Below are 26041 nucleotides of genomic sequence, written 5' to 3'. Positions count from 1 at the left end.
TATATATATATATATATATATAAGTCCCTAAAGTTCTGAATAAAAACTTTTAGAGTATAAAGGAATACCTTAGATATTCACAAGAGTAATTCTGCTGTACAATATTTTTTGATTGAGAATTTTTCTGGATGAGAGGTTTCAAAGGTTTTTTTAGATAGCAGAGAGTACACAGATTGTAAACTTCTAAGATGAATTTATAAATTTCTGATTTATGATTTATGTTTTGAAGTAAATATTTTTATGTTTTTCAAGTAAATATTTGTTTTGTTTTCATTGCATTCTATGCATATAATAAAAGCATAACTTGATTTTCAGAAGTCATACTATTTTTATATTAATCCTAAGTGACCCAGATAGGTGAAAACTGTTGGCTGGAGTGAGCCTTTTGATGTTTTTTGAAATGCTGGGGAAATGGATAAATTAATCTAGGAATTTTTTAAGGGAGTGTCACGCCTAACCTTAAAAAGGAAAATCAGGTTCAAGTTTATATGTCTTAGGTGGTGAAAAAAAAGGATTTATAGAGAATTCTTAGAAAAAATTACAAAAAACTAAGGAGAGTACTGAGTAGGTTTTAAGTTTAATTAAGAAAAACATCATTTTTTTCAACAGCTTTACTACAACAGCAGTTTTTAACAGCCCTGCCCCTCTTTTTGGTATCAGAGCAATTAGGAAGTAGAAACTGGAACTAGATTTTATACTCTTAGAACTTACAGGTATAAGAAATAAGAATAGATTAACTTATCAAGTAAAATATAGTAAAGATATTTGTGGTTACTTTGAAGAAGATAACGTAGTAGGAACTTATAGTAAACATTTAATTGAACTTTTAGAAATTTTAAAAGTTGTTAGATACTTACCTGTTGAAATAAGAGAAAATATAATTAAAAAGATATTAATTGAAGAATATAAACATATATATATTTTAGAAGAAGTCTGTAGTGAATTAGAATTTATATTAAACTCGAAACAAAAAGACAGTTAGGTTATCTAGACTTAGATTTAAAAAATACCAGTAAAAAAGTACAGACAGTAGATAATAATATAATTAAGTGTAATTTAAATAATAAGCATAAATTACATAGTTTATTTTCAGAAGATCCAAGTCAGAATTGCTTGATAGATTTAATTATAAATTTATCAAAAAATTTAGAATCAGAAAATAAAAAGACATTTAATTATTTAGAAATAATTAAAGAAAATATTAGTCCTAGGGATCAAGAAATAAGAAATATAAAAGAATCATTAGATTATATTAAAAATCAAAATTCAAGTATTTTGGAAAAACTTGTTAAATTAGAAAAAGTGGCATCTAAAGTAGATTTAATAGAAATAAAAAGAATTTTAGATTTTAATAAATCTAAAGAAATAGAAATAACATCTACGTCAAGTGTAGAAAAAGATTTAAAAGCTTTAACAAATACACTAGAAAATTTAAGCTTTAAAGAAACAGGAAAAGAGAAAGTAACTAGAAAATTACCTAAAGAATATAAGTTTTCAAGATGAGTACAAATCCTTTCTTAGGAAGATCTAGAACAATAAATGAAATTAATAGAAATAATGAAGAAGCATCTACATCCAGAAGTAGTACTTCAAGTATAAGCAGAAATATAATAGAAAGAGTTTTGAATAGACCAGTACAATATAACCAAAATATAGAAGAAATCATAGACCCTCAACAAGATTATTTATGATTTCAGACTAATGGATTAAGAATTCTTAACCCAAAATATTATATAACAAAGGAATTTTTGAAACAAGAACACAATTTTTCAGACACGATAGATTTATCAGTTCAGTGTGTAGGAAATCAAGTAAGAAAATTAAATTTAATATCAGAAGATTCTAAAGAGAATTAAAAAAGAAAAATTTTAGATTAATGCATTTAGGATTAATAGTCATAGGAATAAAAGGATTAATGAGAAAAAATTTAGGACGTAAGGTTTTAGTTACTATATATGATGAAAGAATTAATAATATAGATAAGAGTATAATTACTAGTACAGAAGTAGATATGAACAATAATAATGGAATAATTTATTGTAATTCGGATTTTTTATTAACAATTAAAGATTTTTCAGATAAGATTAATATAGGAATTCAAACTAAAGGATATGAAGAGGTAGAAAATGGAGACAATTTATTAATTAGTATAGGATTTTTAGGAAGATGTTCAAATAATTCCCAAACAAAATATAAAATTTACATAGATAAAGTAGTAAATTTAATGAGTAGTAAAGGAATTAATATGGTTAAACCTAAAGAATATTAATCAGAACAGTTAGCAGGATTAGAATGGGATATGGAGAAATTTCTAGAAAATCAAGAAACAATTATAGCACCACAGGAAGCATTAACCTATAAAGATATTCATGGAAGAACTAGTTTAAGATTTTTAGATTATAATCAAGTAGAAAGACAAAATAATTTTGAAGAAGAATCTAATCCTGAAGAAGAACAAAATGAACCATATCAAGATCAAGTTCATATAGAGTTAATGGATGAAGAACTTGATAGAATAATTTATCCAAAAGAATTAGGAATGAATTTAGATAAAAAAGAATTATTAGAGCTTGAAGATCAAGTGTATATTAATAAGATGGTAAAAGAATATGAATACCTATATTATGACCAAGAACAGAATATAAGAATAGGAATTATTAAAAAAGATAATGATTCAGAAAATTCGGATTTAAGTTATACAAAAGAACTTATGGAAGATTCAAATACATATAGAACTTTTGGAGATACTCTTTTTGATAAAACAATTAAACATGAAGCAATGATTTATGGTGGATGATTTCCCCCAAGAGGAGCTTATCCCTTATATAATAATACAGAAGAAAAATATATAGCAAAAGGAAGTGAAAGACCCTTAGAAAAGAAAATAGAATTTCAATCAGACCATAAAGCACAAATTTTAAATATTACAGCACATGATCCACAGACATGGAATAATGTAATAGATGTATGGAAGAATACTATAATAGGCTATTATATTAAAAATGTTCAAGAAATGGAAGTTTTAGATATGTATAGATATTTAGAAACATTTTTAGGAGAAAGTGTAAAAATTATGTGGGGAGCATTTAAATTAGAAAAGAAAGAAGAATTTGAACAATTAGTTAATATGGGAAGTAATCCATATAATTTTGTTAATAAAATACAGATATTAATAACAGGACCAAACCCAAATTCAGGACATATGAGTATACAAAGAAAAGCTATGAGAGATTTAGAACAACTTAATCTTTATAAATGGACTAAAGGAAGATATGTTAAGAAATTTTTAAATGAATATCATTATTTAACTTCAATATCAGGAAATACATTTAATCAAGATATTGGTAATAAATTATTTAATAAATTACTAGGACCATTAGGATTAGAAATTACAGAAAAATGGAATAATTTAGTGCCAGTAAAAGAAGAACCAGAAAAATAATGGAGTATATGACAAATAATACAACATGTAATAAGATGTCTAGAAGATAAATGTGTAGAATTACAAATTCAAAAACAAATAAAGAAGACAAATTATAAATTTTGTAAAGATATTTTTACTCCACATAGAATCTATTTATAGTATTATATCAATAGAAGATAAAAATGCAGAAGAAAATAAGGAATCTGATTATGAAATAAGAGATGAATTCTCAAATTTTAGAATACAAGAAGAATCAGAATTAGAAGAAGAATTTAATTTAATGAATAATTTAATAATAGAATGTTTACATAATTGGCAAAAATATAAAGGAGCAAATAATATAGCTTGTTACTTATGTAATCGGGATCCAGTAAGAAAATTTAGAGCTAAATGTTTAGAATGTTATAAAAAAAGCATATATAAAGTGTTTAGAAGGAAAAAACCTTATTGAAAAAAAAAAAGAAATCAATGCAGAAATTTTAAGAGAAAAAATTGAAATTTCATAAATAAAAGTTCTTAGAAAAAGAATTGAAAGTTTAGAAGAAATGTAAAAATTAATAATAAACAAAATAGAAATAATAGAACATAATAATAAAGGCAAAACAATAGAAATAGAAGAACAAATTCAAAATAAAGAATATGTTCAGCTAATATGTAATCCAGAAAAATTTAAAAATATTAAGGTAAAATGTTACATAAGAATAGGACAATATGAAATAAAGTGTTTAGGACTAATAGACTCAAGATGTATTAATTGTATAATTAATAAGAAGTTAATACCAAAACAATACATAATACATTCAGAAAAATCAATAGAAGCACAACAAATGAATGGAGAATTATATACTTATACAGACTTATTACAATCAAATAGCAAAATTAGTTTTGAAACAAATTGTGGTAGAAGCATAGAATATACTTTACCAAAAGATTCTGTATGGGTTAGACCCTTAAATATTAAAGATACAGATTTCATTATAGGATTAAGTTTCTTATTGAAAGACAATGGAAGTATTACAATTACTAAAAACTTCTTACATTTACAAAAATATACATTATTTACACCTACACACACACACACACATATATCATCCACTGTTTAACGGACTTTTTGGACAAAAAAAGAATGTACTAATTTGTGGAAGGTTGATGATAAAAATGAGATTTCAAAAAGTTAGAAACATAAATGTAACAATGAGCAAAGGTTATAAACATTTCATGTTGTTAAAATTTATTGCACTGGTAAGAAAATATTGTGGGTGCATATTTAGCCTTTCATCTGATATTAAATACAAAGATGGAATGTGAAAAATATTTAAATTTTGTATATTTATGGGGTCAAAACTAAAATGTTGCATTCATTAAGGATCGTTTTAGTAGTGCCAATTAATTCCGAGCTTGATTCACGATTCACCCTTTTTTCTTGTGTTAGGGATGGACAAAATCTGTATGGTAGAATTTTTATTACTAGGAGTTGACAAAAATGGGTCAAGTTGGAGCTTCAACCAGTTCCAATTATAGGTCCAATTATATCTAATTAAATGTAAAAAATATAGTACTCACTTAATTATTGTTCTTAATATATATTTTCATCTACCAAGATCGATATTTTACTATGGTGTTAGATAACATTATTCTTTTAAAAAGCATTCATTATTCTTTTCTAGATTCTCTTTAATCATACCAAATCTAAAATGCAAAAAGTTGATTCTTGATGAGAATTTTTGACAGTACTAATAGTCACTCGTGAAATGCTCGAAAGATTTGATATCAATTACTCCTATTTATCCTTATATGAGTAGTGGATTCCCATAACGAGAGGGACAACGAAAATGAAGGTCTTGCCTTTATTTATATCTATTTATCGTCACATAGAAAGTGGATTCTCACAACAACAGATACATGAGAAAAGCTACTCATGCCTTTCTTTATCCCCCTACTTATCCTTTTATACATAGAGTTAATTCATATGATGAGAGAGACAAGGGAAAGCAAGTCGTGGATAAAGCATAATATTCACACATTCACTATTGGTACATGCATTTCCATATCCCTATATATACATGATATTATGATAAAGAGGGATTCATATAGTGTGAGAGAGATAAGGGAGAAGTGGAGGCATTGGTACAAAGCACAATGGTATGTATTAAATATTCATTCTTGTATTGAACTTTGAACTCTGTTACTTGTACGGTTTTTTTTACCGCTTCTTTGACAAATGTTGAAGTGGCATGCACCTAAGCGCTTGGTTTGAACTTCATAAATTCAACAATCATAGATGCTAGATAGCATTATTCTTTTAAAAAACATACATTATTCTTTTCTAGATTCTCTTTAATCATACCAAATGAAAAATGCAAAAAGTTGATTCTTGATGAGAATTCTTGACAGCACTAATGGTCACTTATGAAATGCTCGAATGATTTGATATCAGTTACTCCTATTTATCCTTATATGAGTAGTGGATTCCCATAACGAGAAAGACAAGGAAAATGAAGGTCTTTCCTTTCTTTATTCCTATTTATCCTCATATAAAGAGTGGATTCCTATAACGAGAGATACAGGAGAAAAGCTGGCCATGCCTTTCTTTTTTACTATTTATCCTTTTGTATATAGAGCTAATTCTTATAATGAGAGAGACAAGGGGAAAGGGAGTCGTTGATAAGGCAAAATACTCACACATTTGCCATTGGTATATACATTTCCATATCCCTATAAATACATGATATTATGGTAACGAGGGATTCATAGAGTGAGAGTGATAAGGGAGATGTAGAGGTGTTGATACAAAGCACAATGGTATGTATAATATTTTCATTCTTGTATTGAATTTTGAACTCAGCTACTTATACAAATTTTTCGATAGCTTTTTTGACAAATGTTGAAGTGGCATGCACCTTAGCGCATGATTTAAACTTCATAAATTCAACACTCATGCTACATGTACATATTTTCTTACATTATTTTTGACATTGTACTGTGTGACGACACATGGTTGGACAATTTAGAAAAAAAAAATTTATTGCCCAGCAGTTTTTGAATTCCAATGGAGTATACACAAAGATGAAAATTGGTCAATTGATTACCCCCAAGTGGACGAGATCGTGAATAAGTAATATAATAGTGTGTAGAGTGTCGAACCCACGAGGACTGTGTGTTCGATCCAGTTAAAATTAACAACGCCCTTAATCGAATAGCAAAATCAAGTCGTGACTAAACAATATTAAATCTAGCATTTAAATTGGAAGCTAAGTAAAAATTTATGAAATTTGCGAGAAGTATTGCTAAAATGTGGAATCCCCCTTACCACTCAATTTTTTAGTTCAAAATTTAAATTGACAATTTGAAATCATACTTGTTGGTCAATGTTCTTATTTTAATTGAAATCTCTCTCAACAGTTATCAAATTTATTCCCCTCATGTGACATTCCTATCTCTCGATGGAAGATGCGAGCATGATAAATGGATTAAAGGAGTTAGAACATCTTTAATAATCATGTAAAGCATAAATGTATATTTCTATCATCTATCGAACCTCATGATATTTATTAATATGTGCTAACAATCTTATTACCTCTCTCGATGATAATAAAATTCACAAACAATTCAATTAATGGCCAATTAATTGAAAAACAAATTAAACCATAATAAAAATCCAAACAATTAAACAAATTAACGTCAATTTAATTATTTGAACTAAAAACTTCATAATAAGGGTTTATCACACCCTACCAATATGAAAAATTAGCCTAACATAGGGTCGGAATTAATGAAATGAAGTTTGAACATCACCGAGTAATTGACAAAGCGTAATTAATTTCCAAAGTGACGCTGCCGTGATCACGTCTTTGTCATATTTGTGTTTTCCTTTTCTTCCTTCCAAATCTGTTATTGTAATTCTCCCTTTCTCCCTCTCTGTCTGCGCGTATATATATGTATATATTTGTCAACCAGCAGCCTCAATTCTTGTCCCTTTTTGTCTCTTCAAAAGCTGCCCATGTTTGTGTAAATATATATGTTGCAGCCCACGTTTTTCTCTATTTCCTCAAACTGCCGAACTCTCCTAGAAGCTACCCCTTTTTTTGTGTTTTTATATGATTAATTCAGCCTCCTTTGTTGTGTGCATTACAGAGACAGCAATTCTTTTGGTCAGAGAATCCAAGTCAGCCACTTGTAATGTTCTTCCAATTGAAAAACCAATTTCCGGCAACCTCCTCGATTTTTTTCTTTTGTTTGTTCTTGTCTCCTCCTTTGCAGCCGCCGATTTGTATATATATTTCAGCAGTTGCCGACCTTGTTTGATGTTTCCTCCCAAGTCCCCCAAGCAGCTCTCGTCTGTGTGTATAAGAGAAAATTGGCTGCCCTCTAATACTCTCCTCTCGGCTTTCCGTGCGTGTCTATTATATATACCCTAGCAGCCCAATTAATTCCTCCGACTCCAATTCCAATTGTCTTTAAAATCATACAATTTAATCCTTGAACTCAATTAATTATGCAACCAATGCCTTTCTTTAGTTCAAGTCAAGTCCTTGAATTTTCAAAGTGTAGAACTTGATTCCCAAACTTTCCCTCCAACGGCCAATTTGTTCTTCACCCTTCTCCATTTGCTTTGAACGAGTTCGTCACTGAAAAAAAATAAAATTAACCCAAATTAAATAGAAATTAATAAATTGACGACATAAAAGTTTAATAATACGGTTTAAATAAGTGCACAAATTGTACTTATCATAAATCAAAGGATGTACACTTAGCATTATTATAAATTCAAATAAAGGGCTAAGGTGCATGCCACCTCAACATCCGTCGAACTTTCTATCAAAACATTTTTGTACAAGGAACTTAATTCTTGAACTTTTAAGTTTGTATCTAATTTGTGTAGGTTATATTTAAAATTGAAAATTATTTCTATTAAATTAAAAGATATATATAGACATTTTTTCTTACAATTGACGATGGTTTTGCTCAGAGCAAGTGGATACCAGCACCGGAGCTTACTATTACAGGGATAAAGGACCAAGAAAGTTGGATATTGACTCATCCTCCAGATTGTACAAGGTTCTCTCTCTCTCTCTCTCTCTCTCTCTCTCTCTCTCTCTCTCTCTCTCTCTCTCTCTCTCTCTCAGTATGTTGATTATTATTTTTCCTTTATCTAATGAAGTAAATAAGTTTATCCCATGTCTAACAATATAGACGAGGTGGTTTTTATACATGTACAAATGCTTATACATACAATGATAAACAATTTTTAAATTTCACCGATGATGATGAGCAAATTATATCTTGGTTGCATATATGTGTAGCATTGTGGTGGCTGAGCTCCGACATGCGACCTTGCTGAGTATTATTGGGAAGATAGATGTAAAAAACTTGGTTAAAAAAACACGTTATAATGCCTATCTTGTGTTCATGCTCAAAGAAGGGTCGAAGGGGCTCGAGCAAGCCAAAGCAACCGTTAGGTATGTTGGGGACATAGTTGCTGGAACATATAATCGGGGTGCCACTATATTCCTTGTCGATAAAAAAGAAGCTGATGATTTTGGACAGGTTCCACAACCTCTAAAATATGGGTGGAAGGAGATTAAACTTGGAGATTTCACCTATGAAGAGGGAGATGAAGGTATGGTAAGAATGCGACTCTTTGAGAAGAACAAACTCAATCCGAAGTCTGGTCTTATTGTGAAAGGAATTGAAGTTCGTCCGATTGAATAGAACAAATATTTGTCCTAATATTATGCTCTACTATTATAAATAAACCTGACAAGTGTCTAATTAAAGTGCTATTTCATATGTGTTTTTCCATGGTTTTCCTGTGGATAAAAGACTTGTTTGGGTCTGAACTAATATGATATTTTATATTAAGTCATCGATCTTTTGCATTCTCTTTTAGAGTTTTGGGTACCCATTATGGGGACATTTTTAATCTACCGATTTTCAATGTTTATGAGGAATCTGATTTTGAGTGATTTTTAAAACAATCCAACTTATGCTTGAAAGTACTTATTATCCAATGATTTTAGAAGCTTTTTACATATGCCCTTAATAAAATTTTCAATTTAAATGTATAAATTTTTTATTCGTAAGTGATATTTTACTTATAAGTGATTTTTTTACATATAAGTTAATTTTTAATTTAAAAGTGAAATATTTATTTATAATTAAATTTTAAGTTATAAGTAATATTTTATTTCTAAGTGAATTTTATAGTTATAAGTTAATATTGTACTTAAAAATAATTTCTAATACGTAAGAGAATTTTTTACATATAAATAACTTTTTTTTAAGCGAATTTCTATCTTAATAATGGTTTTTTTTTAAAACATTTTTACACAAAATTGAATATTGTAAGTAATTTTTTTTAATTATAAAGTAATTTTTTAGTATTGAATTTTTGTTTACAAGTTATCTTAAACATGTGGATTGAGAATAATTATTTAGCAGATAGTAAAAGTGGAAGAAAATTTGAATAACGGCCCAAAAACCAATGATTTGAAGGGTTGAGAAATACACCCCAATTACATTGCATTGATTTTGAATTGTTAAAAAAGGAACAAGCACCTGTTTCAAAGGTCAAAATCGATGAAAAAACTCTCAAGTAGGCCCTTAAGTTTAAAAAGAACAAGGGAGAATAATAGTCTCGTCGTTACAATAATGATCAAGTAAAGCATATTAAACACCAATAATGATTGCCGAGACCCAAATACCACCTGTATTGTAGTATCATTCACAATCACAAAAGTCTACCCCATCTCTCTCCAACCCCTTAAAAAAAATAAATGGTTTCTTTACTTTCAAAAAACCAGACGTATAGATTATGTGACAATGAAAAGGGTGTTTTAATTTAAACGTGCCTATCTTTTAATTTCATTGTGCAAAAACATCCATGCCTTTAATTTTTTGGAATTTACATCACTATTTTTATCTTTCATTGCGCAAAAGGTTATTTTTATCCATTTTTCCAATAAAAAAATGATTTTACCCTCCTATTCAAATATAACAAAAAGAGAAGAAATGAAAGGATAAAGAACTAATTGAAACAATGGTCCTAAATTTTGAAAAAATTACAAATTAATCGCAAATATATAATTAAAAATCAAAACAAAACAAAAATGGCTCGTTTTTCTCTCTACATTATTCTAATAGGCAACACAGATGTCTGATGCACTTTGACCTTAAATGCTACAATTAGTATCCCATACTGCTTATGCCCACAAATTGATAGACCTCAAAGAAATCTGAAGATGCAAGCAGATGAATTAGTGGTGTGGAGATGGAAAGTTACCGCGACTGTAAACCCCCGAAAAATATCGAGGGAGACAAGGTGAGTGGTCCTAGAAGCAGATGGTATGCATATAGAGGCGGCATTAGGAGAAGAAGACGAATCAAGTTTTAATAAAGCGGATTCAACATCATCCCTACCCTCAATGCACAACGTACACTTGTTTCCTTGCAGATGTGGATTTATTTTTTTTTGTTTTTTGTTTTGATTTTCAATTATATATTTGTGATGAATCTGTAATTTTTTTTAAAATTTGGGACTATTGTTACAATTAGTTCTTTATTCCTTCATTTCCTTTCTTTTTGTTTTATTTGAATAGCTGAGTAAAATTATCTTTTTATTGAAAAAATGGATGAAAAATGATCTTTTGCACAATGAAAAAGTGGAAATAGGGATGAAAATGTCAAAAAATGAAAAGTAGGAACATTTTGCATAATGACAATAAAAGATAGGGAAGTTTGATGCTATTTACCCATTTTAATTTGTTTATGTTATTAGAACATCTTCAGGAGAACTTCTAAACAAAAGGTATTATCTATTTTAAAGAGTGAATGCTTAAAAATAAGATATAAAAGACTATATTATAACTTTTTAAAATAAAAGGAGTGACCAAACTTACTCGATATTTTAATTTTAATTTTATAAAGATTGAATTTAATATGCTACATATTTCAGTACTATATTTTTATTAAATTATTCAAATTATACTTGAATTGATGGGCCATAGACATATAAAAAATTATATTAAATAAAAGGTATGGAGAAATCAATAAATGTTTAAAAAAAATAATAAAGAGCCAAAATAAAGATTTCAGTTGGATTATATACAAAAAATATATATATATATATTCTTTAAATTTAAAAATACTCTTAATAAATATGGAGTCTTTTAAAGATGTTCTTATAGGCTACGTGTGCAGTATAATAAAAAGTAAACACCGAATTGTTCCTCCCAAAGTACGGTATAACTTGCTCAAAAATTTAATTCAAGGATTTAAACTTGGATTTTTCTTAACGAGGATTAATCAAATTTTCTGACAAACCAATTCATTTGTTTTATCTAGACGGAAAAGAAGAGTTGTCAACTCATTTCAATTTAATTCCAACCTTGATGAAATCGTGTTGCATGAATTCTGTTGCGTGTTGTCATACTTGGTCAATCCATCTGAGTCAATGGTCCACTCAGGTCGAATTACGTGGCACTTCAGCCGAAGTGACATATATTGTCGAGGTGGGCAATGACCGAAGCCCTTCAAGCCGAAGTTCACTAGTCGAGGCGCCATTTCCCCGAGGCCTGTGAACGCACTCGAGGTCCACATGTCGAGGCCCATGAACTGAAGCCATGATACTGAAACTAGGGCTGGACAAATCTCCCGAACCGAACCTGAACCGAACTGAACCAAACCCGACGGTTCTTGTCAAATTAAATATCCGAACGGGTATCTGAATTGAGAACCGACAGGTACGGTTCGGTTCTCGGTTCTAGACCAAGAACCGAAGAACGGAATAAGAACCGAATATTTCTAATTTTTTTTATATTAAGTAAATCAAATTATTTTAATTTTAATTTTTTCTAAACAAATTAACAAATTAACAATTTCTAAATCCAAATTTTTGGCCCAATAACTTGTTTCATTTCTAATTTTTTAATTTTTGGCCCCATTACCCATTTTATTGTTTCATTTCTTAGCCCAACAAGATCCAATCCACTAAATAACTCTAAACACCTAGACTAAAGTGCATAACGTTGTTTCGACTCTTGCACTCACTCTCGCAGCCTCGCTGACATTTCAAAACCTATACAATCGTCGATCGATGTTGTGACCTACGATCGAAGTTGCGACCTCTGCCGATCGAAACTTTGACCGTAGTGATCATTTTAACAAGGCAGTCTACTAGTTTATGGCATTCCAAAACCATTGAATATATCATTAGTTGTATTTATATAATGTTGTTATAAATGTTAAAAATTTTAATTATAATATAGAACCGAACGGAACCGAATCCGAACGGTTCCATAATTATATTTGGACTCGACGGTTCCATTTACTAAATACCCGAAAATTTTGGTTCGGTTCGATTCTAAAGAGAACCGAACCAAACCGACCCGTCCCCACCCCTAGCTGAAACTAGTTGAAGATAGCTGAAACCCTCAAGCGGAAGTATTGTGTGAAATGGCCGAAGCCCCGAAACTGATGCAGGAGCCTCCGAACCACAAGGGAGTGTCCTCCATGTTCACTTCTCCTAAGAGATCGTCTGTATAAAGATCTTATTCGAATGATTGATGGAACGTTTGTCATAAGAATAAAGGTCAAGTCTTGTCATTAGTATGGAGGCTCTGCACAAACAATAAATGCGCTGCAAGCTAGCAAGTCAAACCTCATGCCTGACAAGATGTTTAAATCAAAGAGATAAGGCCACATGCAACCTCATCCAAGGGCTCCCATTTCACATATACCACTATAAATACTTCCCTTGTGTAACATCAAAAGGCTAATGCAAGAATCAATACAAAGAACTACACTTTACCCAACTCTCTCTCATTTACTTGCAATACACAAATCGAGTTTCTACACATTTACATATACATTTATGAACACCGGTTGGTAATTATTGTACAATCGGATCACAAACAACCCGCCGGATTCCTAACGTCACCGTCCCGTGTCGTTGGGCTACTCCCACGCCCTTCGAAGTGCTCGTTTTAGACCGTCCACGTGTCTTAGCGTGTTGGACATTTGCCCACGTGTGCGAGGGTGGGACCGGCATCTGTTGGTAACATTTTTTGGGGTTAACAGATTGGCGCTGTCTGTGGGAAACCATACCATAACCACGAGCAACCTTTTGGTAAAAGCTTACTGAAAAAACATGGGCAATCCCCTTGAAAAAGGATTTGTTCTTGAAAAAGAACAAGAGGAAGCCCCATTACTTAGCAAAATCTGAAGTCTAACAAAAGAAAATGAGCTCCAATGAAGATACTCCCCTCAGGAGGGTAAGAGAAAACACGAATGTGCCTCCTCAGCTCGCTGCCCCAGCAGTTCGGCGGAGACTCCACCACCACCAAAGAAGAGGTGGGATGCATGCGACGGCATGACTATTAAGAGAAATGGCCGTCATGGCAGCTAACATGAGGGATATTGCTAGCCAAAACTTGGCTATGAGGGAGCTTATGGCCCAAAGTCATAGAACTGCCTCGCCAGACTATGGCCGAGGTGGAAGCCCATTTGAAAGGGAAGTGAAAGTTGATGTTTCTTCCAACTACTCTTCTGGCCGACCCACCGAGGTCCAAATGAGCCATGATAATTTCCCACCTTCGTATGAGCAAGATCCAAGACATAGGAGGACAGGAAGTGTTTTTGACAGAATCAGCCCCGGCGAACCGAGGCTCAGGCAAAAACAGGCTCAACAGCATTGGACAAGGCCACCTCCTCCACCTCCAATTCCCCAGCAGCCGAAGAGAAGGTATGAAAATGTCCCCCATGTTGCTCCGCCTAGAAATAGGTAGCAGAGGAGGGAGGAAAAGGCTAGGGACCGCCCCAAAACCTCTCACAAACAACTAAGGTATGAGGTTGATGAGTACGACTCTGATGAACAGTAGAGGTCCTGCGACTTGGACGATGATGATGAGAATCTACTATTCTCAAGGGAACTAAGGAATGCCTAGGTCTCGAGCCACTATGTTATGCCAAAAATACCAAAGTATGACTGAAGAGGTGACCCGGAGAAGCACTTGAATGCTTATAAAACTCACACGAGCCTAAGGGGCGCCATCCCAGTCGTGAAGTGTAGAGCCTTCCATTTAACACTTAGTGGAGCGGCTGAAATTTGGTATAGCAAATTGCCACCTGGGAGCATTAGAAGCTGCCCCGAGTTCAAGACAACATTCTTGAAGAGGTTCGCGGTGAGCAAAGAAGGAAAGGCCCACATCCAACGTCTCCAAGACATGAGATAAGCACATGGGGAGTCCCTAAAGAGCTTCTTATCACGCTTCACCGATGAGATGATGTACTGCATACAAGTCACTGACCGAGAGTCACTATAGGCATTGAGGGGAGGTTTGAACATGAATACCCTATTCTGGAGGGACGTGTAGAATCAAGACCTCACTACCTATGACACCCTACTCGAAATGATGAGAAGGGAGATCATCAATGAAGAATTGATTGAGCATAGGAACAAGGCAAGTAGAGGCTCCCACCTCCTCAAAGACAGCGTGGTAGAGGCCCGACCTCCCACCTGATGAGCTACCAAATGAACCAGACCGGAAATGAGAACTCTGGCCAAACACTTGCCACCACCACTTTGAATGCGGTTCCTACCTTAGCATATGAAGATGTAAACCTGATTACTGACCCCTCATAAGATGGTGGCCCAGCAGGGACCCCGTCGGGGGAAAGGCCGAGGTCGAGGTTCAAGACCTAGAAATAGGTCAAATCTGAACCCCCCAGGATACTGTGTACACCACAAGTCCTACGGGCATGACACAGCGGATTGCAGAGACTATGCACATTGTTCCCGACAGAAACCCGCTAGAGACAGACATGATTCGTCCTAGGCGAACAGGCCCCCGCCCAGGCACGACAACCGACGTGGGCGTGAGGAGGCCGCTCCCCGTCAAAGGGATGTATCCCCACGACGAAGGGAGCATGATGCAGAGAGGCCCAGGGAAGGGCGTAGGCACCGAAGAAATTGGCAAGCTCAAGATGAGGCCCCTATCCACGAGGTGGTTACCATATTTGGAGGCCCGTATGTTGGCAGTGAAACACGAAGCGCCAAAAGGAATTACGCTCGAGAGGCTAAACACCCCCCCTTTGACAAGCTACATTGTGGATAGTAGCTCTCGAAGAAACCAAGTTCCACCCACTGTCTTCACCCAGGAAGACGCCGAAGGAGTTCATTACCCCCATTGCGATGCACTTGTGGTGAGGGCTGTCATAGCCCAGAATGGGCTCAAACGAATGTTAGTTGACAACGGCAGCTCCGTCAACATTCTATTCGGATCCACCTTTAACAAGATGATATTGGATCATCAGTTGAAGCCCACCACCACTCCATTGTACGGATTCACCAGAAATAGCATCACTCCGAGGGGAAAGATAACACTTGCAGTGGAGATGGGAAAATCCCCACAAAAAATGATGAACTTCATGGAGTTCCTCATTATCGACAGCCGGTCGGCTTACCATGGAGTGTTAGGTAGACTAGCCCTAAAGGAATTGGGAGCAGTCACCTCCATCCACCACCTATGCATGAAATTCCCGACGGAAAATGGGGTGGCAATGATGAGAGGAAACCAAAGAGGCTCGAGAGAGTGCTATCTAAGCTCCATCAAGAAGGGAGGGCCCTGGGACGTCCATGTAATCATAGCTGATGTGGTCATGGCTGATGTTCCAGGTAATGCTCCCACCGAACAAGAAGATGTTGATATGATCAACGCACCACCTAATCCGGAGGTGCTGGTCATCGATGAGATTGACCTCCGCATAATGGAACACGAGCCTCAAGCATCCCCAGTAGAGGAGCTGGAGAGCTTCTCGGTAGATCCCTGAGACCCATCAAAGGTGCTGAAGGTAGGCAAATGCCTATCCAACATTTTGAAGGAAAAGATTAATGATTTCCTAGGCAGGAACCTTGATGTCTTTGCTTGGAGGCATGAGGACATGATAGGCATAGACTCCGAGGTCAGCTGTCACCACCTGAAAATCGATCCTAAGCTTGCCCCGCCCCAGATAAAAAAGGAGAGCCCTCAATCCTGAGAGGTACGAAGCCCTGAAGGAAGAGGTTCAGAAGCTCATCCAAAACGGCTTCATCAGGGAGACAACCTACCCGAAGTGGGTCTCCAACCCGGTTTTAGTTAAGAAACACAACGGCAAATGGAGGGTGTGCATCGACTTTACCAACCTCAATGGAGGTTGCCCGAAAGACAGCTTTCCACTCCCCAGGATCGACCAATTGGTAGATTTTACGGCTGGGCACGAGTTGTTGAGCTTTATGGATGCATACTCCGGCTACAACCAAATCCCCATGCACCCGGCCGATGAAGAGCACACCTCTTTCGTCACGGACCGAGGCCTCTATTATTATAGAATGATGCCCTTTGGGTTGAAAAATGCCGGAGCGACCTACCAAAGAGTTGTAAACAAGATGTTTATGGACCTCATTGGCAAAACAATGGAGGTCTACGTGGACGACATGCTAGTAAAAAGTTTGGAGGCTGAGGACCACATAACACACCTCAACAGCACTTTCCAAATCCTAAAAAGGTATAGGATGAGGCTCAACCCCCTCAAGTGCGCCTTTGGAATAGCCTCAAGGCAAGTTCTTGGGGTACATGGTCAACCAACGAGGAATTGAGGCCAACCCCGAGAAGATTGAGGCTCTATGCAAGATAAGGTCCCCCCAAAAGCCAAAGGAGGTGCAAAGTCTTATCGGGCGAGTGGCCGCACTTAGCCACTTCGTCTCCAAAGCTACGGACAAATGCCTCCCATTTTTCAAAGTGCTGAAGGCTAAGAAGAAATTTCAGTGCATTGAGGAATGTGAAGAGATCTTCCAATGCCTGAAAGGGCACCTGGGGCAGGCCTCCCTCCTCTCCAAACCAAAGCCCGGTGATATCCTACAACTATATTTGACCGTCTCCAATGAGGCCATCAGCTCGGTTCTGGTACGGGAAGAAGGGTCCACCCAACTCCCCGTATACTACACAAGTAAATCGCTCCTATCGCCAGAAACCCGTTACCTCGATATGGAGAAGCTCGTTTTGGCCTTGATCACGACCTCTAAGAAATTGAGACCCTACTTCCAAGCTTACACCATCCATATCCTGACGAACTTTTCCCTGAGGTAGGTACTCCAAAAGCCCGATGCCTCAGGAAGGTTATTGAAATGGGCAGTGAAACTAAGTGAATTTGACCTTGTGTTCAAGGCTAGGGCAGCCATCAAAGGGCAAGCCTTGGCTGACTTTTGGCTGAATTCGCCAACCTACCCGAGGTGGATGAAATCATGGAACCCGCCGAGCCCCCCACGTGGAACCTCTTCGTCAATGGGTCAGTTGAAGATGTCGGCTCAGGTGCCGGGGTTATCCTCATCAGCCCTGAAGGTCACAAACTCACCTCAACGGTGAGGTTCGGATTCAAAGCTACCAATAATGCTGCAGAATATGAGGCACTTCTTGCGGGCCTCAAGCTGGCCACAGAAATGCAAGTAAAGAGGCTACTCATCAGTAGTGACTCCCCGCTGGTTGTTAGCCAAGTCAATGGTAACTTCTCAGCCAAAGACAAAACGATGGCCTCCTATCTGAAAATGGTGATGAACCTCATCCCATCCTTCGAAAAGTTTGAGTTGATCCAGATCCCCCGCGTCGAAAATGCACATGCGGATGCACTCTTGAAGCTGGCTCGTAGCAAGGACTCAGAGCTACTCACAGTAGTACCTATTGAGCACCTTCTCTTGCCTTCGACCGAGGCCCCTACTGTAATGTGGGTTGCTGGAACTCCCACCTGGATGTAGCCAATCATAGCATACCTCAAAGACCAGGTACTGCCCACTAACAAGAATGAGGCTTACAAGCTAAGGAGGAGGTCAGCCCACTTCGTCTTCATTGATGACATTCTCTACAAGAGGAGCTTCTCCTCTCCACTTTTACAGTGTGTCGGAGGAGAAGAGGCTACCTACATATTAAGAGAAGTCCACGAGAGTGTGTGTGGCAACCACTCCGAAGGTCTATCTCTGGCACAAAAAATATTGAGGCAGGGGCACTACTGGCCTACCCTAAAACGGGACGCCCTCGAGTTTGTACGAAAATGCGATAAATGCCAGCGCTTCTCTCCTGTGCAAAGACAACCATCGTAGGATTTGACCGTTGTCTCCAGCCCCTGGCCTTTCTCAAAATGGGGTGTGGACCTCATAGGTCCCCTATCTAAAGGTAGAGAAGGTGCAAATTTTGCAATTGTGGCCATTGATTACTTCACAAAGTGGGTCGAAGCTAAACCACTGGCAAAAATCACTGAAGCCAACACCTCCATGTTCCTATGGAAAAATATTATTTGCCGGTTCGGAATTCCCTACTCAATTGTCTCAGACAATAGCAGACAGTTTGACAATAAGAAGGTTAGAGAATTATGTGAAGAGCTCGGCATAAAAAAGCACTTCTTCACACCTCACCACCCACAAGCAAATGGCCAAGTTGAGGCCGTGAACAAGACAATCAAGCACGTCCTAAAAAGGAAGTTTGATGTATCAAAAGGGGCATGGGTTGATGAGCTGTCCCAAGTCCTTTGGGTGGTTTGAACCACCACGAGGACCCTAACAGGGAAAACGCCCTTCCTCATGGCATATGAAACTGAGGCGATGAGCCCTATAGAGGTCGGACTTCCATCTCCAAGACGTTTGCACTTCAGCGAGATAACCAACGATGAGCTTCGGAGGTGCAACCTCGACTTCATCGAAGAAAGAAGAGATGACTTCCAATTGAAGCTCGACACATATCAGAGAAAGATGACAAGGTACTTCAACTTGAAAGTTAAGAAGAGGTCATTCCGAATCAACGACCTTGTACTCAAGAGGGTCTTCCTGTCCTCAAAAGAACCTGGTTCCGGTTCCGGTTCCCTAGGCCCGAACTGGGAAGGTCCACACAAAATCAGAGAAGAAGTTCGACCTGGGACTTACTGGATTAAAGACGTGAACGGCAAGGCACAACCTCGTCCATGGAACATTGAACACCTAAGAATCTATTACCAATAAATGTACTATCTTGCTGGATGACCTTTCTCAGCCTTTGTAACATTTCTATGGTTCAATAAAATTCAGTGATTAAATTAACGTGTTGGGATGCGTCGTCACCTCGGAGGAGAGACTCGCGTCCCACCTTTGGGCCACCTCGCTTGAACTCCGAGGCCCTAGCACATGCCTCCCTTTGGCCAGGCTGAACACCAAGGAGAGAAGCCTCAACATGGCTACACCATTCACCATGTCTGGGATGCATCGTCACCTCGGAGGAGAGGCTCGCGTCCCACCTCTGGACCACCTCGCTCGAACTCCGAGGCCCTAGCACCTGCCTTCCTTTGGCCAGGTTGAACGCCAAGGGGAGAAGCCTCAACATGGCTGCACCATCCACCATGTTTGGGATGCGTCGTCACCTCGGAGGAGAGGCTCGCGTCCCACCTTTAGGCCACCTCGCTCGAATTTCGAGGCGCTAGCACCTGTTTCCCTTTGGCCAGGCTGAACGCCAAGGGGAGAAGCCTCAACAAGGCTACACCATCGACCATGTCTGGGATGCGTCGTCACCTCGGAGGAGAGGCTCGCGTCCCACCTCTGGGCCACCTCGCTTAAACTCCGAGGCGCTAGTACATGCCCCCCTTTGGCTAGGCTGAACGCCAAGGGGTGAAGCCTCAATATGGCTGCACCATCCACCATGTTTGGGATGCGTCGTCACCTCGGAGGAGAGGCTCGCGTCCCATCTCTGGGCTACCTCGCTTGAACTCCGAGGCGCTAGTACATGCCTCCCTTTGGCCAGGCTGAACGCCAATGGGAGAAGCCACCACACGTGCATTCCGAGGCCCATACAGTTATACTTAAATAAAGTTCATTTGCTTAAATCTGAGGCTTGCTTAAGTCCGAGCCTCATACAGTTATTATGCATAAGTAAAGTTCATTTGCGTAAGTCCGAAGCTCATACAGTTATTATGCTTAAGTAAAGTTCATTTGCTTAAGTCCAACGCTCATATAGTCGTTCAATCCAGTTGTTTAAAGTGATTGAAGTTAAGGTACCAAGTTAAAGTTATTTAGTTAGTGCTTCTGTCAACTTTTAAGTTCATTTGCTTAACGAGGCGCATACACTTGGATAAAGAAACAACAATGAATCAAAAAGGCATCATATTGATCTTCAATAAAGATTACAAAGATGGGCCTCAGGCCATTACATTCAAAAGACTGAAAAGAAAACTAATTTAAGTTTGGGTAGATGGCGGAGGTGCCTCAACACTTGGGGCTTCGGCAACTTGAGCATCAGCATTTGTCTCCTCTGCCTCAGCAGCTTCATCACCCAGTACCTCCTCAGTAGGGGTCTGACGTACCTCGTCCACGAATTCAGACTTGAGTTGAGCCAAATCCAAATTGGGATACAGTTCTTCTGCCCGCTCCATCACCTCAGTGTAGGTAAAGTTTCTCCAGTAAGCACTGAAGCTCTTATACTCCTCTATATTATGGAAGTTGGTGACGTAGTCCTTCACCACCTCCTTCCTCGCCTGTTGGGCCTCCTCTCTTGCGTGGAAGGCATCATCCACATACCACTTGATTTGGCCTTCCAAGAACTGGTAAGCCTCTTGCAATGACGCCAAGGAGGCATTTGCCTTCTCCAGGGCCTCGGCAGTCACTTTTTGGTGCTCATTGGAGACCTCCACCTTCTTTATCAAGGAGGTCACCTCGCACTATGACTCGTACACTTCCTTTTTCAAGGCCTCAATTTGAGCCAAGGCAAACTCAAGTTTGGCCAATTCTTCAACTTTCTGGGCCCTGGCTTTTTCCGCCTCGGCCTTAGCTGCCTTCAACTCCTCTGCGAGGGAGGCCTTCTTCTCCTCCGAAGACTGGGTCCTTGTCTGAAAATCACTCAGGGCCTCCCTGCATTCAAGTCCAAGGCCAAAGGTTCTGAAGCTATGGGTCACCAAAGCCCTCGTCAGGTCGGTGGCATCGTAGGAGGAGGTATGCAGCTGCCACTTGTCCGTCCAGAACCGGTAAAAGATTTCTGTGGTGCTCTGGACCTCCTAGGGAAGAGCCTCCACTAACGCTGGGGCCAAGGTCTCCTCCCTTCCAGCTAGGAAGCTTGGAGACTTCCCTTTCTCTCGAACAGGCTTCTATTTTGCTGCCTCTTCCTCAGCAGCTCTCCTCACAACCTCCTCTCTGGCTTCCTCAGCCTCGGCCTTTCTGACCATCTCTATTTTGATGGCTTTGGAGGCGGACGCAAGCAGCTTCGGCCTGCCTGTTGATTTAGCCTCGTGGGACACTGAGGTCCCAAATTTCCCTGACGAGCTGGTGACGTGCACCAGCTTCCTCCTCTTCGCCTTCTCAGGAACTTTTTCCTTACCCCGAGGCTCCTTAGGCTTCTCCTATCTCTGAGGAGTTTCCTCTTCTGAAACCCTTGGGGTGCTGTCCTTGGACAGGCGTTTTACCCTACCTCGAACCTCCTTAGCCCCACTAGAAGCCGGCTTCAGGGGCCTCGCCTTGACAGTAGACGTGGCCTTCAGAATAGAAGCCATGTCCGGAGCTATGTACTCCCTCCTCTTGAATTTATCTGCATAGTATGTCAGGTCAGTGCATCAGTATCAAAACAAAAGAATAAGAAAATTTACAACTGTGGGAGCTTCGTACCTCTGGAAGCCATCAATCCAAAATCCAGGAAGTAGCGACCCCTGTTGATCAAGTGGTCAAAGTGGCGGAGCTTCAGAGCCCTCTTGTAGATGTCCTCTATCACCTCGAACTCTTCCTTGCTGAGCTCGAACCTCGTACTACTATCTGCAATGGAAGCCCCAACAGTTAGAAAAGTTCAAGTATTCAATTCAGAAGTACAAGCAGGGGCTGGGAGACTCACGAGCTTTGTAGTACTGGGTCGACACTGTGCAAGAAAGGGCCTTGTCCCCCTCCACTGCCTTCCACTTTCCTCGCACCCAGAACCAGGACTCCTTCCACCCTTTAATGGTGGAAGGCAGTCCCACCACAAATGGTGCGTAAGGCCCCCAAGGTGTAAGGTAATACCACCCCCTAAACTCCTTCCCTATGACTCGGGGCTGGAAAAGGGTCATGAATACATGGAGAGGCATGTCCTCTCCAAGTGACACTTTCTTCCACAAGAAGTACGAGCCGACCAGCTAACTCCACCCATTTGGCAGAATCTAGGTCGGTGACAACATGAAATTCCTCAGCACCTCCCTAAAGAAGGGGTGCAGAGGAAGACACATACCTGCCTTAAACAGGTATTCACTGACTGCCACACAACCGGGCCTCGGATAGCAGGCCCGCTCGTTCGGCTCGGGAACTAACATTTCTATAGTACGGGGGACACTGTATCTCTCCCTAATCTCCCCCAACCTCTTCCACGTCATACTTGGAGGCACCCTAGATGCCCCCACTCTTCGGTATAATCTACTGGCTCCTCAGTCATGGCGTACCTATCAGCCTCGACATCCTCCCTCTGATTGACCCCATAATCAAAGGACGCTTCAGTCACCAGCTCCCTACCCGAGGTGGACTTCATTTCACAATATTAACACAACAAAAAGGGCTTTTCTAGGAATAATACCTAAGGGAAGAACTACGCAAACGGAGATAGGCCGGAAAATCAAAGAACAAGCAGCCTCGACGCCGGAAAGTTCAAGATTTGAGAGAGAATCAGATTGCAAGTGTTCAAAAATCCTGAAAAATAGAATTTTCTCACCTCTTATAGAGGTCTAGGACGAACCCAAGCCGTTAGATCGAATCTCAGTCAATCTAAGCCCTTCATTGTCGAACAAATCCGAGGCGTTGAATTCAAACGATTTTTCAAACCTACGCCTCAGATTCAAGTGTGCCTCCCACACGCCCCCATCCAACGCGTATGCTTCTAGAAGCTCCAGCTGCCATCATAATTGTGTTTTTAATTTGATGGCAGCAGACGCCTTGAAAGTCGTAATGGTTCAGCCACTTTTCCTCAAAAATAAGCACAAAACATCAAATCATTAGCACAGCTATCGAGGCACAATCATTACCATTGAACCTCGGCTTCTTCTTCAACATTCAGCCAACAAACCTCGCAGGTTCGATTTCTCAACCACCTCGGTTTCAACTTCAACATTCAGCCATTAAGCCTCGCAGGTTCGGTTTCCCAACCACCTCAACTTCAACTTCAACATTCAGCCAACAAGTCAGGTTCGGTTTCCCAACCACCTCGGCTTCAACTTCAACATTCAGCCAACAAGTCTCGCAGGTTCGGTTTTCCAACCACCTCGACTTTTTCTTCAACATTCAGCTATCAAGCCTCGCAGGTTTGGTTTCTCAACCACCTCGGCTTCAACTTCAACATTCAACCAACAAGTCAAGTTTGATTTTACAACCACCTCAGTTTCGTCTTCAACATCAACACAGTCTCGGTCTCTTCATCGTTCACCCACGGCAACACATTTCTAATTCCAACTCTGATATAAATATCTACACTTGGACTTCGAGGACTATTATTTGGGGTTCAAAAAATTCTTTCAATTTTTACTTCATTAAAGTCCACGCATTACATGAATGACCATACTTGGACTTGGGGGACTATTGTTGCGTGTTGTCATACTTGGTCAATCCACCTAGGCCAATGGCCTACTCAGGGCGAACCACGTGGCATTCCAGTCGAGGTGACATATATTGTCGAGGTGGGCAATGGCCGAAACCCTTCAAGCCGAAGTCCATTAGCCGAGGCGCCTTTTTACCGAGGCCCATGATCGTACCCGAGGTCCACATGCCGAGGCCCATGATGCTGAAGATAGCTGAAGCCCTCAAGCGGAAGTATTGTGTAAAATGGTTGAAGCCCCGAAGCTGATGCAGGAGCCTCCGAACCACAAGGGAGTGTCCTCCATGTTCACTTCTCCCAAGATATCGTCTGCATAAAGATCTTATTCAAATGATTGATGGAACGTTTGTCATAAGCATGAAGGTCAAGTCTTGTCACTAGTATGGGGGCTCTGCACAAGCAATAAATGTGCTACAAGCTAGCAAGTCAAACCTCATGCCTGATAAGATGTTTAAATCAAAGAGATGAGGCCACGTGCCACCTCATCCAAGGGCTCCCATTTCACATATACTATTATAAATACTTCCCTTGTGTGACATCAAAAGGCTAATGCAAGAATCAATACAAAGTACTACACTTTACTCAACTCTCTCTTATTTACTTGCAATACACAAATCGAGTTTATACACATTTACATATACATTTATGAACACCAGTTGGTAATTATTGTACAATCGGATCACGAACAACCCGTGGATTTCGAACGTCACCGTCCAACGTCGACTCTCACGCCCTTTGAACTGCTCGTTTTAGACCGTCTACGTATCTTAGCATGTTGGACATCTGCCTACGTGTGCGCGGGTGGGACCGACATCTGTTGACAACATTTTTTGGAGTCAATAAATTCTTTGGCAAATACTTTAGAAGAACCAAAGTATCCATATGATTAAAAACAGAAGTTCTATCTACAGGTGGTGCCAGGGGATATAAAAAATAATTTTACAATGGACTGAAACATTAAAAAAAAAAAAAAATCACGTTGACTTTCAATGAGATTAAAATTTTGATTTTAATTTCTACCAAATAGGAGCCGTATTATATAATCAAATCAATTAAGCCCTTATTTGGTCATCATTATTTTCAAAATACATTTTTTCAATCTTATTTTCAACCACACATTCTTCAATGAAATAATATTTTTCACAAACTAAAAAAACTTTTCTTATTTTTTTTAACCACACATTCCTCAGTAATATATTATTCCAAAATGCATTTTAAAGAAAGAAAGTGGTTCAAACATGCTCTAAATATAATTTTATTTGTCTTAATACGTACCTGTAAAGTATTAAGACTTTTATCGAATTTAACTTTTTTATAATAAAAAAAATGGTTAATTCACAAAAACTGAAAAATTAGTGTGGACTACCAACAATTTTGTGTGAAGACAAATATTCAACCATTGGGGTTTTGACTTTAAAAAAAAATTTTAATTCGTGAAATTGGGTCCCTGCTTTATGAAAATCGACAATTTGATGGTTAAAATTCCTTGTGACTTTCACGTTAAAATTTTGAAAACATTAAGCGATATAACCATTTTGGCATCCAACTTTTATTTACTTGAAAATCACTGACAATTTGAACACATTGATGTTGTTGATTTCTCACTTGGGGAAACAATCTCACAATGCTAAATAAGTTGAAAATCAAAACCTCACTTTTGAAAATCGTAAAGTCATTTTCACATGACTACTTGAGGAGTTGGAGAGCTCATCCCTAATTCCGATGATATACCCAACCTTTTACATGGTTATGGATCTTCAACCTTTAAAGTGTTGTACTAGATCTTTAATCTATTTGAATATGTGAATTTGGATCCCTAAATGATCAAAATCATGAATATCAACTTTAAAATCACACTCAACTTTCATTAACTTAAAATTGGAGGACAAAATCGTCAAATTACTTAACACTTCTCTACAATTCAACTGAAAATTGTGTGCAATTTTAACTTTCATATTAACGATTTTCACTATGTGAGACTCCATATTTACATGTTTAAAATTATGTAAGTTGGGTACCATACTTCGAAGGTTGGAGA

At 38.2% G+C, this 26041-nt stretch overlaps 1 protein-coding gene across 2 annotated transcripts; it reads left to right on the top strand.

Moving 5' to 3' along the window:
- The first annotated feature begins 5484 nt into the window (after window positions 1-5484).
- LOC111380064 (F-box protein PP2-B11-like) lies at window positions 5485-9366 on the top strand. 2 transcript variants are annotated; one of them, XM_023003532.1, is made up of 3 exons: window positions 5485-5566; window positions 8394-8482; window positions 8728-9366. In XM_023003532.1, exons 1-3 carry the CDS (start codon window positions 5564-5566, stop codon window positions 9134-9136), a joined length of 501 nt encoding a protein of 166 aa, XP_022859300.1. In that variant the 5' UTR covers window positions 5485-5563; the 3' UTR covers window positions 9137-9366. The 2 variants fall into 2 exon arrangements, with proteins under 2 accessions (XP_022859300.1, XP_022859299.1); XM_023003531.1 differs by lacking the exon at window positions 5485-5566 and adding an exon at window positions 6055-6226.
- Window positions 9367-26041: the final 16675 nt, after the last annotated feature.

Source organism: Olea europaea, unplaced genomic scaffold (genome assembly GCF_002742605.1).
Source record: "Olea europaea var. sylvestris unplaced genomic scaffold, O_europaea_v1 scaffold2090, whole genome shotgun sequence".
NCBI classification, from domain to species: domain Eukaryota; kingdom Viridiplantae; phylum Streptophyta; class Magnoliopsida; order Lamiales; family Oleaceae; genus Olea; species Olea europaea.
This window is presented reverse-complemented; position numbering and strand designations above follow the sequence as displayed.